The sequence below is a fragment of the Salarias fasciatus genome (assembly GCF_902148845.1).
Source record: "Salarias fasciatus chromosome 23 unlocalized genomic scaffold, fSalaFa1.1 super_scaffold_20, whole genome shotgun sequence".
NCBI classification, from domain to species: Eukaryota; Metazoa; Chordata; class Actinopteri; order Blenniiformes; family Blenniidae; genus Salarias; species Salarias fasciatus.
The window spans coordinates 13,054,962-13,069,363 of record NW_021941230.1 but is presented as its reverse complement, the minus strand read 5'-3'; the positions used below and the strand labels follow the sequence as shown (position 1 = coordinate 13,069,363).

At 42.7% G+C, this 14,402-nt stretch overlaps 1 protein-coding gene across 2 annotated transcripts; it reads left to right on the top strand.

Annotated features, from left to right (window-relative positions):
- Positions 1-3,423: 3,423 nt before the first annotated feature.
- ptger2a (prostaglandin E receptor 2a (subtype EP2)) lies at positions 3,424-13,878 on the top strand. Of its 2 annotated transcripts, none has more exons than XM_030086588.1 (3): positions 3,424-3,561; positions 5,438-6,354; positions 11,604-13,878. In XM_030086588.1, exons 2-3 carry the CDS (start codon positions 5,533-5,535, stop codon positions 11,889-11,891), a joined length of 1,110 nt encoding a protein of 369 aa, XP_029942448.1. In that variant the 5' UTR covers positions 3,424-3,561; positions 5,438-5,532; the 3' UTR covers positions 11,892-13,878. The 2 variants fall into 2 exon arrangements, with proteins under 2 accessions (XP_029942448.1, XP_029942449.1); XM_030086589.1 differs by lacking the exon at positions 3,424-3,561 and adding an exon at positions 4,046-4,111.
- Positions 13,879-14,402: the final 524 nt, after the last annotated feature.

The following is a 14,402-nucleotide window of genomic DNA, read 5'->3' as shown; positions in this document are numbered from 1 at the left end:
CCTCCGCTCCATCTGAGCCCTCTCTTTCTCTGCAGGGATGGTGGGAGGAGTCCAGGCCGGCTCTGATTGGTCTGAGGGTCACTGAGTGACGGGTAGGACCGGGTGCTGCTGGAGGTAACATCTGGCTCGTATTAGCCGGAAGACAAATACAGCATTTTTAATCCGGATGTAACTTTATCTGTTTCCCAACACTGACAGAGAAACACAATCACACACACACACACACACATACACAATCACACACACAGTCACACACACAGGAATATAACGTTTAAAATAGTAGTTAAATATAGAATTTCTAATTTACATGCATTTAATCACTTCATACAGGCACATTCAGCAATGCTTCAGTTACATGATAACTGTATATTTGAGTCATTCATGCAGTTTCTGAAAGTTGTGAATGAAACTTTTTCTTACTGGACATATTGCGCCCCCTCGTGTCACCAAACGCGTACTGCAACACATGAAGTGAGTAAAATCACATTTTAATAATTTATAATAGTAATAACGATGGTGTTCGTAGCTAATCTTTAGATGCAGAAAAAAAAAGAAAAAGAAAAGAAAAGAAATAAAAATAAACCTGGGAAGAGTGAAAAATTCTTGTTGAATTCCATTTTTTTTTTCAAAGTGTCATGGCCTGAAATCCAAACGGCCCATGCAGCCACAGTACATAAAAAGGAGCAATACATTCTTATATATGATTATAATATCGTTGACCAATGCTAAGAAGACGCATCAGATGCAAATGATAAACAGTGTAAAACTACCTTAGAGTTCATCTTCCAGTTCAACTTGCTAACAGGAGCTGGATCATTTTTCTTTCAGATGGAGTGATGTTATCTTCTTGTCCAGTTTAATCCAACTGCCTCATATCTGTGGGACAGATCATAAAACCAACAATTCACCACTAAAGTTTCACACAGCTTTCAAGGATAATGAGGAAAAAGAAGAACACATGGCACAATGCTAAGAGCTACAGAGATGCTATTGTACTTACTCAAATTAACCACTAGATGGAGCCAAACGTCAAACTGAGATTCTGAAACAACATGAGAATTTTATTACCTCTTAACTGTAAAAACACAAATATCTGTTATTTTTCAAGAATGTAGGCTGTAAATTGGCCTCGTTGATGAAATGTGCTATAAAAGTAATGTTTCCATGCACAAAGGTTGCTGTTACAAATTACACTCTAAACAAATCCTGGACAATCCACAACAACTAAACTACTGAGAAGTAGTTTACTCGGTGGATTTAAAGGTTTCATGACTATATTCTCATAAAATCACATTCTCGTTGCAGGGTCTGTCTCTCTTCCACAGTGTAATTACAGGGTGCTGACCGGTGAGGCTTCAGCTGTGAAATCCAATATTTACCAAAAATCAATGAACTCATGAATGATTCAGACCAGAACATTTACCAGGCTGCAGCACACACATCCATCAAGAGCTGCAGCGCGTGCGCGTGCACGTGCACGTGAAAGGCAGACAATACATGGAGCACTTGTCAGCATTTTGACTAGTGCCATGCCCTCAGCAAAGGCTGTTTACCAGCAGAAGAGCACGAGAGAGCTGACAGCTTCAGTACTGTGCTGAGAGAGAATATCCTCCTCATCATGTTTAATTTTCGGACTGAGCATGGAAATGGAAATTTTAACTTCCAAAGGTGTTATTTTATAAAGAGGTCAAAAGTGGAAATCTTTCTTTCTTATCGTGATGATGACTTTTCATAAGTGAAAGGAAGAATTAAAGAAAGAAGGTAAATTAGCAGAACCAAGAGTAATAAAGTAAGATCATGAGAGGAAAGACAGTGGAAAGGGAACTGAAAAAGAAAATTTGAATAGATACTGGTATATAAAAGAACAAAGAATGGGAACTGAAAGAGAGAAATGCAATATGGAAAAACTAGGAGGAAACAAGTCATAAAAAGGACATTAAGGGGAAAAGGAAAGAGAGGTGAGGAAAGGGGGTCTGTAGCATCGGCCAGAGGGCAGAGGAACGAGCAGAGAGAGAGGGACCCACAAAAGGAAAACAAAGAGCGATAGAGAAAAATACATATTAAGTGAAATTTCCTTTATGAAACAATGACATCCCAACTATAAATGCATTTAAATTCAGAGCAGAGAATATTAAAAAACCACAATGTGTGATTATACAGGAGATATTGATGGAGGAGGATGGGTTGAAGATGGGATGAAGTGATGCCAATACAGTACAATTAAGAAGCGGTTAATGGGTATGAATAAAAGCACCCAAGTGCTCTGGTCATTTGAGGGCTTTCAGTGTACATCACAGCCACTTTTCGGACCCTGTTAGTCTTTCATTCTATTTTTAAAAACAGTTGCATTATGAGGCTTTTAAAATCATGATGGTCCACGTCATGCTCGCTGTATTAAATGTATTAAATCACCACACACTCACCCACACACAAGAGGAATCAACCGATAAAAGCTTTATATTCAGCCCAATGGGAAATAACACGCTCTAAACCAGTAGATCTTTATGGGAACCTCAGACAGCAAAATGCATGTCCCACAGTCTTTCAGACATGCTTCAGATGGTTTGGCATCACATGTGACATTTGAGAGCAGAGCACAGACATGAGCACACACACTTGTATGATAATCCCAAAATATCACCTTGCACAGAGGGAGTATTTCAAGTTTAAGTCTTTTTTCTGTTGCATGTGGAAACTGGATCTGATACATTTGGGATACAGCAGGGACTTCAAAAGGACTGAGCTTCTCTCTCTCTCTCTCTCTCTCTCTCTCTCTCTCTCTCTCTCTCTCTCTCTCTCTCTCTCGTTTTAAAGGAAGCAGTCTCACTCATTTTGCACATTCACGGAAGAGTCAGCCAACCGGGCACAGTTACAGGGGGTGCAAAGGTCAAAGAGCCTCCAAGGGACACATATGATCATTAAAATGCCTGAAAATAGCACAGTGAGCACAAAATAAAGCAAGAAGACCATATAAAACACAAAATGACTGTGAGCTTTAGCATAAAAAGTGCAGAAAGACACAAAATAATTACAGCTATGTCCAATCCACTGACTGAAAACGGATCAAACTGGCATGAATGGTGATGAAGGGACTGAAACTCTAAATCCTGACATAATCAGGCAGCAAAACCAAAACAGTACAACCAAGAAAACCACAATACAAGTTAAAATGCATATTTTTTTTTTACAAGAAACACAATCACCAAAAAGATTTAAATAAATAAATAAATAAATAAATAAATAAATAAATAAATAAATAAATAAATAAATAAGACGAGAAAGTAATCATTAATCGTCTGGAACCGTAACGAGCCCCGGCATGTGCGCCCCGCAGAGGTGGGCTCACGCACACGTGTGACGTCAGCGCGCGGCCCCTAGTACCAGGTCCATTCATGCCCGCTTCATCACAGCGGCGCGCGCCTCGCCCCGCACAGCACCGCACCGCACCTTCCGAGACGGAGATAGAAGTGCCACACGTGGATTTATTTCACGACAGACCGAACCGAAAGCGAGAAAAAAACTGAGCCAAATCCGACGCGGCGGGACGCAACGAACGGTTAGGTGAGAACTTTATTTGTATGCTTTTTGAGCGCGTGTTTTGTTTGTCTCATACAGCGCGAGCTCATTCAAAACTCCACTTAGAGAGTGAGAAACTCTACAACCTAATAGTTCACGTTTCTTCCGGGTCATTTTATTCTTCAATTAACTAAAGTTCAGTTCGGCTTGAATCCACTTTACACGGATGTTTTTATTTCCATCCGGAGCGCAATTTTTGCCATTGACTTGTTCTCTCCTGAGGCGTGCAGTAATCGACAGACGAGTCTCCATGTCCACACTGGCACTCTAAAGTGAATAAACAAATTAAAATAATGCATATGAAAGTAAAGCTAGACATTTAAAATCACTGAACGGTGTTTTCAAGGGGTTAATTGGAAAACAAGCGTATTCTGTTTTTTTTTTTTTTTTTAATTCGGAGACACTTGAAATCCTTATTCCAGAAGAAAATTTAAGTGAGCCAGTTTCTTTGTTACACACCCATTGACAGCGAAGGCACACACACGCACCCTATGCCAAACAAGCGGACTAAAACACACAATATGATGGATTTTAAGTAAGATTCTCACGTTTCTCTGAGTAATGCAGCAGCTGTTTGGATCATGATCATGGGAAACAAGATAACCTCCGTGCAACTTTTTCTCTGACTCAGCGTGAATTTCTGTTGGAAAAAAACGGTGTAGGTGCATGTTTCTCTCTGAGATCTTGAAATGGACTTTTTCTTTTTAAGAGCTGGGGCAGAAGAGGAACTAATTGGGATTTCACAATCAGCAAAACTTAAACAATAACGAGAATGAAAGCACTGGGATTCTCCACAGTAGTTTATTTTTTTTGTTTTTGTGAGAGGTCAGGTCAGTGACAGAAAAACTCAGATGTCTATTTATACAGTGTCTGATCAGAGTCAGTAAACAACGGGAGTCATTAACATGCTTTACAAATGAGGAAACAATTATACACAATTTGAAGGAGTAATAATAAGTGAGATGCACTGAGAGATAATTCTAGTTGTATTCTAATACAAACACTAATGCAAGGTATTGATTCTGTGTCTTTCCGTGGTCGATCTACAGTATGTCTCCGTTCTGTCTCTTGACGGTTCCTTTGTGGCTTCTTGGGGTCAATATGTGTCACTGGTGGTCTGTTTCTTCTACTTATTTTTATCTCTCCATAGCTTCATGTTTCTCTCTGGACTTTTGGTGTCTCATTGAGGTCAATGTATTTCGTTGGCTGTTATAAAAGTTGTTTTGGGTTGTCTGGAGTCATTGTCAGTCTTTATAATTGCATCTCTTTGTAGCTTTAAATTTCTTTGTGGTCATTCTGGCTCTGAGGTGACTTCTGCCTGTTTGACTTTGCATATCTGAGGCTGTTTTTAATCTTTTCCTGATTACTAATGCCTCACTGTGGAGTTGTAGTAGTTTTGTGTATTTTCGGGGACATTTTGCAGGTTTTTGTTATTCTGTGGTGATTCGCTTCTCTTTCTGTGTCAGTCTTAAATATCTTCTCGTGATAATTTTAGATTTGATTTATTACCATAGGACAGTTCTAAGTGTCATAATTCTATCATCCTCTTTATGTTCTTTCATATTTGTCGGTTTGTTGAAGTGATTTCTCTGTGTGCTGATTTTATGTGTTTATTTTGTCTTGTGTCGTTTCGTGGCTCTTCGACCCCCCCGCTGTGGACTCGAGTGGTATTTATGGCTCAGGATCAACTTGTCCATGGCTGCTGTGTACACTTCGAGTGTGTTGCCTGACAAACAGAAGCCGCGAGCGAACTTAAACTGATGGCTTCATCTTTGGCTCTACTTTGTTCTGAAATGTAGCTCTCATGGGTACTTAATGTCCAAATAAATCAACTCTCAAATATCGATCTGTTTCTTTGCAGGATGGCTGCAGACGGCGACTTAAATTTGTATTCCTGATGCATTTTTGGAGGCATTGACCCATTTCCTGAGTGAATCGAGGCCGTTTTCACGAGCAATGCATTTAGAGGAAGAGCATTGCCACCAGAAGACCCACATCGACGCCACGAAGACCCCGACCATCAGCGCCATTATGTTTGGCGCGGGCATCTTCGGCAATGTGGCAGCTCTGGTCATCCTGGAGATCAGACGGCGCCGGGACATGAAGGCCGGGGGCACGTGGCGGCGGGCGCTGTTCCATGTCCTCATCACGTCGCTGGTGGTCACAGACCTGGCGGGGACCTGCCTGATCAGCCCCATCGTGCAGCTGTCCTACTCTCGGAACACCACCCTCATCGAGATGTCACGTGAAACTGTCAACGTCTGTCGCTACTTCGGCGTCACCATGACTTTCTTCAGCCTGGCCACCATGTCGCTGCTTCTCACCACGGCGCTGGAGAGATGCTTCGCCATTGGGTACCCGTACCTGTACAGCCGCTACGTCACCAAGAAGTGTGCCTACGTCACGATCCCCCTGGTCTACGTGCTGTGTACGTTGTTCTGTCTGCTCCCGTTGGCGGGATTCGGCGAATATGTTCAGTACTGCCCCGGCACGTGGTGCTTCATCGACATGAACCCAAAGAACCCCGAGGACCGAGCCTACGCCAACCTGTACGCCTCCGTCATGCTGGTGCTGGTGCTGGCCATCGTGGCGTGCAATGGCTTCGTGATGTACCACCTGTTCAAGATGTACCAGCGCCGGAAAAGGAACGGCTCCATGATGGTGACCGCCAGATCCAGCAGCGATCGCCGGCAGACGTCCATGGCGGAGGAGGTCGAGCACTTGATCATGCTGGTCTTCATGACCATCATCTTCATCGTCTGCACGCTGCCCCTGGTGGTAAGAGCTCCGCAGATTGCACACATTTGAACGCATCAGTGTGAAACGACACACAAGAGAAAAATAACAACTGGATCATTCTGTAATTAAGAGTCTACTTAATTTCCCCACTCTGTAGTGAAAATCCACAAACGTGTCTGATCTGAAGTCTCGTCGTCTCCGCTGACGGATGCTTTTGTGGTTTTGAGTCTTTTAACTAAACACTGTTGTCAGAAAGCAATCAACCGAAGACAGTGGTGTGTAGCTGCAGCTATATCACAGAGCATTTAGCGAACGTGCAGCTATTCATAACACAATAGGCCATTTAGTGGCTCTGATGCCACAGCGCACACAGGAAGCAGAGCTGACTCAGCTGCCTATTCTAGTACCATGTGTTTAAAAAATGCACCTATGCTTGAAAATACTTCAAAAAAACATGAACACGTCTGCTTGTTTCAGGTCACTGTGAAACGTTAACATCTAAATTAGTTCTAAAGACGGATAGGAATTTGATTATTATCAATGGAAAAACATGTTCAGTGGTTGTTGCCCACCCACAACCTGATTTTGATCTTTGTCTGTCAAATATGTACTTGAATGCCTCCTTCATTTCCACTCTGATGGAGCAGATTTTGCAACACACAGCAGAGTATTCTATGTGAAATTCTATCAAAATAAGCTTTTAACATGATGAAATAATCATACGTTTAAACAATGTCTGGTTTTGGAAAGTTTACTCAAACCACAATATTAATGAGACATGAAATTATCAGGGGAAATCATGGGAGCAGACAGCATGATTCACCGACTGTTCCCAGTGTGTGACGGTAACGGGACGTTTGGAGATTCCAGGATTTGATGGGTAATGTCATCAGGAAGCTATCTGGATATTGTCCCTAATGAGAATATCAGGGTATCTGGCTCTGTCACACTGACGACAGCTGCAAGGAGCCCAGTCATCACCGGGTCTTCCTGTTAGACGTACCGTTGATGGATCACTGTGACATTTTACTGTGACAAGACATGGCAGACTGAAACCTCAAATAAAACATAACCTCCAGGAATATCTACAGCCAATGCCAGTACGTACTTCAGATGAGTTTGCGCAAAAAGCGGTTACGGAGTTGAAATTGAGGAGCAGAAACTGCATGTTTGGATGGATCAAACTGCAAATGACTCATTGCATTATCCATTATTATGCTGTCTCAGCGACGCTCCTCGGCCATCGATCTGAAACCGCACGAGCCCCTGTGAGTGTCGCCTTGACTTGAAAATGGGAAATCGATAAGTTTCCCAGCAGATATGATGTTGTGCACTTTACAGCAGGCAGCAGTAATGGGGCCGGCGTGGCCTCGCGCACGCCGCTGGGTCGAAATGCAGACTCATAACCATCTTCCTGTGGCACGGCCGCCAAATCCAGCACTTCATTTAAGAGCGTGCACAGACACCGCAATCACAGATGTCGTGAAGACAAACACTTTTGTGAGCTGGAGACTTTTCTCCCCAGTCGGCTTTGACGCAACTGATTCGTTGAGTGTTTTTGTTGTTTTTGTCACATAGAAACAATCCAACACAGATGTTTTTATGACTAAATGTAGCACTGGAACAACTGAATATGGTTGTTTTCCTTCTGTTTGCAAGTAAATACCAGTCGATCACGTATTTAAAATCAAGTTAAAAATCAAGAAAATCTGTTTTTGCTGTCAGAAAAAGGAGCAGGTTGCATCCTTCACATCAACACGGTGTAAAATACGCAGGTAATGAGGAAGCTGTTTTTTACTGCAAAATTTGTAAAATTTAAAACCTTTCAGTGGAACAGCCCAGACACACAGATGTTCTAATGGGCTGTATTTTAACCCGATGTTAAGTTTCAGCTGCGTTGAGCTGGATTGCATCAAAAGTTGTCAACAGGGCCACAATATTGGAAACGCCTCAGTTTACTGTAGTTAGGATCAGCAGCATTTATGAACACAGCAGGAAATACAGGAAATGTTGAAATAAAACCTCTCAGAGGATCTTGAATAAAATTAACCGCCATTATCTCATAAAAACAGAACTGATAACGGAGCAGTTTTCCTGGATCACAATGGACTGCAATATGAATTTCCATTGTGTCCTATCAGGCGACTGTGAGCCTCTGAGTTGGCGTTTTGCATGGTCATCTCTAATCTTGCGATGGGTGATTCGTTTGACCCCAGCCTGTGTGCTGCAAGCAGGTGAAGAACTCTGGGATCAGCTTTCTAATGTGGCTTTAAGCACTTCATCAACAGGAGCCTGAGCTGAAGCGATGGCGAGGTGAAACAATGGCGCACACACAAAGACACACAGATCTGTCTTCAGTCACATCAGGATATTTAATGTTCTTGTCAAGTTTAAAAGCTGCATATTAACGCTTGAGTAGTTGGCTCCTGGAGGCACGTCTCCACTTGCTCTCATCTCGTCACATTTCCACAGAAGTGCCACTTTAGCTCATTTGGCAGGCCATTAGTTGCCCTTCAGGAAGACACGGGACCATTTTCCCGTCCGCTCTGCTTTCGGTAATTACACCGAGAGGGATTTGCTCGTCCCTTCATGTTTCTTACTCATGTCTACAAATGGATTTTCTCAGTTTGCTCTGGAAGGATCAGCTGGCGTGTAGGATTACTTTTTAGCCTGAAGATGCATCCGCCACTTCTCTGAAGACAATGACAATGTCGTCTGTACTAGTTAATGCAGATACAATATACATTTGATTGGAAGCAAGCGTTGTCTCTTATTTATGACAGTGATGCATTAGCATGTATTAAAAGTGGGACTTTTGTCAGATTTATGGGGCGTATTTGGATTTTAATGACAGTTTTGCTCAGGCTGCAGGTGTGACACGAACATACTGCAGCAAAATGAAGGGTTGAGTTGAATGTTTTAATATTAATAAATGCTTCATGTTTGCCAACATTTCCTGAAGAATTTTTATCGTCATATAAAAACATGTGTAAAGTCTTATGTATTAATTCTCACTTTACAACTGATAGTCTTCAGTCACACACCTTCTCATTGTGAAAGTGATGCAAAGATTTCTCGGAATAACAAATGACAAATCGCCCGTGACCTAAAAAAAATACACTAATGCAGGCGGTCAAAGTGTTTTGGGAAGGTGTGGCTTAAATATAGATTTTCAGGGCGTTGCATATTTACCTAATGGCTGCGAGATTCCCAAGTCTTCACGTTGGAACACCATGCGACCCACAACGGATGCATAATTAATGAAGCGCTTTATATAAACACTTATGCGAGTCCAGCTCAGCAATGCGATACCACAGTTGGAGGTCAGCGCGCACAGACACACTCACAGGAATCAGATTACAGTCTTCTCGTATCGAACTGATGTTTGCGTGCCTTGCGGCTGTGGTCTTGTGATCGCATTAAAAATTGAAAAGGCCACAGTGATGCTTTACCTCAGGGGGAAAAAAAGAGAAAGTGGGATGACGAAGGCGATAAAAACCAAACAAGGTACAGTAATGGAATTAGTAATGGGATTAGTGCTTTTTTTATATGAACGCAGCAACAGGATAACACCACAGATTAAGGTCTCAGTGCATCTGACTCGGCTATTTGCTCAGAACACACCTCAACTATTTAAATTGTTGTTGTAGAAAATGAAAGTCAAACAGGCGACAGTGTTCGGAGCCCTCCCAGACGCCACACATTAACACTTTTATTGCAGATCCTGTTGGAGCTCAGAGAGGAGAAGAAAATAAGCTCGCAGCGTGAAACACACACCTCACTGCTTGCTCTGGTAGAATTAACTCATACACACACGATCATGGGGAAAAACTAGATTTAAAAGGACGATCAGATTGTTATGAAGCGACTCCTCCCGTGTGTTGACAGTAGCGTTTACTGGTAGATTTATTAAGAAACAGTGAAAAGCAGAAGAGGGAGGATGATGAATAGGAGTCAGGTGATGAGAAATGAAAGTAAGGAAGTGAATAAAAGCAGCGTAGACTCCTTATGGTCAGATTTTAATAGCTTATATTGTTTCTATGAGACCCTGAGAGAGACGAGCTGCGGTGATTTCTGAACCTGTGAACTCGTCATGGCTTCCATGGATTGTATTAATGTGCTGGTTCCCGGCCTTGAGACCATCCGCCCAGGGAATTTACTGCCTCCTCTATTAGCCAATAACATGCAGAATGTTATTTCACTGGCATTTTTAAGCCACAGGAGTAGGAACTAATCAGTGAAAATCAGCTCGTTCTGGACTTATAAACACAGCTGCTGCTTTTTTAAAGAGGTCAACAACTTTACAATAGAACTATGTTCGATTATTGAGATGGAAAGCTGATTTTTGTTAGCTTTGCTTTGATGGTCCAAAGGTTGTAATCAAATGGAGCTGGTACACATTTACCAAGGCAACAAAAAGTATTTCCCAACCCTTTTAACTGGTAGTTAGACTATCTCGGTGATCTCCAAGTCATGTAAAGAAACAGAAGTGCAGGAGTGAAGTTTAGTGGTTTGGAGCCATCTGAGAAGCAAACAAAATGACGAGATGAGCAATTCTAACATCCTTTTTGATTTATAGCCACACTCTAAACATCCTGTCTGTGCGGCGGCGTTATCAGCTCGGAGGAGGATAAAATCAAGGAGGGTGCGTCGTGACATCGTTTAACACCCAGACGAAATGCGACGCAATGTTGTTCCTCAAGTAAAGCCCTGAGCCAAGTTCCCTCAGGATACAACTGACCATCACACTGACCTTAGAGTCAGTCTGCTCTGGAATCTTCTCAGAAAAGGGACAAACAGGAGTTGTCCGTGTTCGGCAGATCGTTGGGTCAAACTCAGCGAGGTTCCCTCATGATTTCACTGCTACGCTGCGTTCTCAAAAATGGAAATAAAAAAAAAAAAAAAAAATCCCATAATGTCCGTGTTTGTTGTACTCTCGGACCACAGAAATCTAATCAGTCCAGCTCCGAATAATAATGAATGTGTGTGCCAAGTTTAAAGACACAGCCTCTCGGGACTCTGGAGATATTTTGTTTATGAGAAGAAGCTGAAACATAATGCCTACAGGCCAACAGCTGCAGTCTGCATGAAAGCATGAAAAATGTGACATTTCCGAAGCTCTCGGACCGGCATTTCAAAGAGAAATTGGTTTGATTTTTTTTTTTTTTTTTGTCCATTTACCCCCATTAAATCTGTTCAGGGTTTAATGAGGGGTTTACAGCCAGGATGTTCACTTATCTAGTGGGATCTAATTTAATACACAGTTGCTGTTTTCCCTCCTCTTTCAGATCCGAGTGTACATCAACTCCACAAAGATCCAGGACGAGTCCCACCGCATGGACCTGATCGCGCTGCGCTTCATCTCCGTCAACTCCATCATCGACCCCTGGGTCTTCATCCTGCTCTCCCCCAGCGTGCTGCACTTCTGCTGGGACTCGGTGGGCCGGGCCCCCCTGGCCCTCACTAGGGGGTCGGTGTGTCAGTCCTCGGTGACCAAGGAGACCACGACTATTAACCTGGAGCTGTCCCGCTCAAAACTGTACCCCCAGGACTTAAATGCCGCGGGAAATGTATGACCGCGCTGGCTGCGTTTTGCTGTTATTTATATTTATTTGACCCAGGATCATAACGGGTGTTTTCCTGTCTGATCACTTGAGCTGCAGAGATCTGCCCTCAGTGATCTCCCTCCCATGTGAGCCTGGTCCTTATCAGTTCGCCGGGTGTTTTCATTCATTAATGGCCCTGATAAGCAACTCCAGAGTAGCTCAATCAGCTGGCGGTCGTCCCGAGGGCGCCTCCGCGCATTTCTGACGTTTCAGCTTCGTCGCTGCATGCTGAAGGCGAACCGACTTCTCTGGAGTTTGTTGTTGGTTTATTTGGAAGGCTCCGCATGTCGGCTCATATGCTGCCTGTGCATTATGTCAGTAAATCAGTTCGAAACGGCTGCTGATGCAAATGAAAAACTGAGACTTGAGCGCTGGATTGCTTCCCTCATATTCTGCAGCCAAATATGTTCAAACTCCGCATCACGATTTGTGAGCGTAACCTTCAGAACGTGATCGTATCACCCTGCTGCATCCTCGCCCGTGACCCCTGACCTCTGCCCTGCTTTCCTAACCCTCACTCCTGCAGAAAAGTCAAAGCCTGGAGGGACCGGAGGTCATACCCATGATCATTTCAGATTTTGTTTTTCATAAGATTTGACTTGAAAACACCTTCCTGTATTTACTGACAGTAGATCAACATTCTCTTTTTCGACCAATGAGGCGCCACTACATTAATGTCATGCAAATTCTAAAACTGTAACCAACAAAATGCCTAAAAGTGGACCTGGATTATTCTGAAAATTCAACAAGGTTATTTTTAAAGGTTACAGTTTTTTTAAACACAGTTGTGCTCATTGCAGTTGTGTCACCCTGAAAACGGATCAGTGTTGTCAGTTTTCAGGTGTTGCTAAAATCTCTTTTAATGTGAGTCATTGCACTAAAACATAAATTACGTTGAGAATTTAGAAAAAAAGACAGCAGCATTCTTAACTTTTTTGCTGATTTAAAAATAATTCTTCCATTCATGTTTGAAAACGGCTTTGAAAAGGCACCGTGTTGCACCTTTAATTTGTTTTAAGGGACAAAACTCCTCCACCTGTTTCAATGAAAGGGCCAAAGTTAACGAGAACATTTCATTCGTGTGGCATTCACTTTACAGAGGACCATGATGGAATATCACTTTTATTGCAAGTATTATAGCTCACATGGGAGACGTTTCCGTTGTTTTGCTTTCAGGTTCATCATTAAAATGCTAAAATTTGCAATGAGTGTTTCGTTACAGGACGGTGATGTCAGTTTTAAACGAGCTGCTAAAATCAGACTGACTACTGAGTTACTGGAAAGAAAAGCCGCTAGTTTTTTTTTTTTTTTTTTTTTTCCAAGTAGTTTGAAAGAAGAAGACAAAAAAAGAGCAGAGTCGCTTTGGGAGTCTGCTGCTGCGACAGCAGATCCTCCTTAAATTAAATTAAAACCGGGATCAAGCCTCTAGCGTGAAAATAAGCTACTAAAATATTTTGGCGGCCTCTCTGCATTCAGATCCCTGAAGAAGAATGAAAAACGCGTGCAGCGATGGGAGCCAGATTCGGTTACACAATAGTGCGAGTCTCGGTGTAAACAGTGGATTTAGAGTCGGTGTGAGAAAAGAGCGGCTGATTTTATGTCGCCATTGTTTTGTGAGAACAGCAGTTTATTGCCCGTGTTGTTGATTCTGAGTTCAGCATCGAAATGTTCAATGTTTACGACAGTGACTTACTGCTTCCTGCCACTGTGTGCACGTTAGTGCGTGTGTGTGTGTGTGTGTGTGTACGTGTTTGTGTATCTACATATGTGTGTGAAAGGCAAACAGCAAATGTAATGTACTCATATTGAAGCAGAATCTACCTACTTGGATATCTTGTACTCTGTAATCAAGTACTGTACATGAACCAAATGCACTGAGAGTGACTGTGTGTGTGTGTGTGTGTGTGTGTGTGTGTGTGTGTGTGTGTGTGTGTGTGTGTGTGTGTGTGTGTGTGTGTGTGTGTGTGTGTGTGTGTGTGTGTGTGTGTGTGTGTGTGTGTGTGTGTGTGCGCGCATGAGAGAGAGTTTTATGACTTGTGTAAATAAACATCTCATCCACAAAAAATTTCGTCCAACCTGCTTTGTAACCCGACTCTTAGAGACACACACACACAGGGATGGTTTCCAGATGTGGAGTCAGATCTGTCGATTTAAGCCCGACTGTTCCTTTGCGTCGTCCTTGAATCCAAGCTATTGTGCTCATGTGGAGTTTTTCCATCACTTTTTTTTTTATGTTTTGCACAAATGGCGGCCGTGATGATCTGGAGCCGGCTAATCGGCGAGCAACAGGAAACCGCAGAAAACTGCTTCAACGGAAAGCCCACTTGTTTTGCCGTCGCTTTCTCCAGAACCCCTTATCTGCACCATCACGAGTAAACAGGGTGGCACGCTTTGCAAAAAAGAAGCGAAGGGCAATGGGACTCCTGCCACGCATGTTTGTTTTTTTCCCCTCCCTTCAGATATGCGTTTAAATCTGTTTCA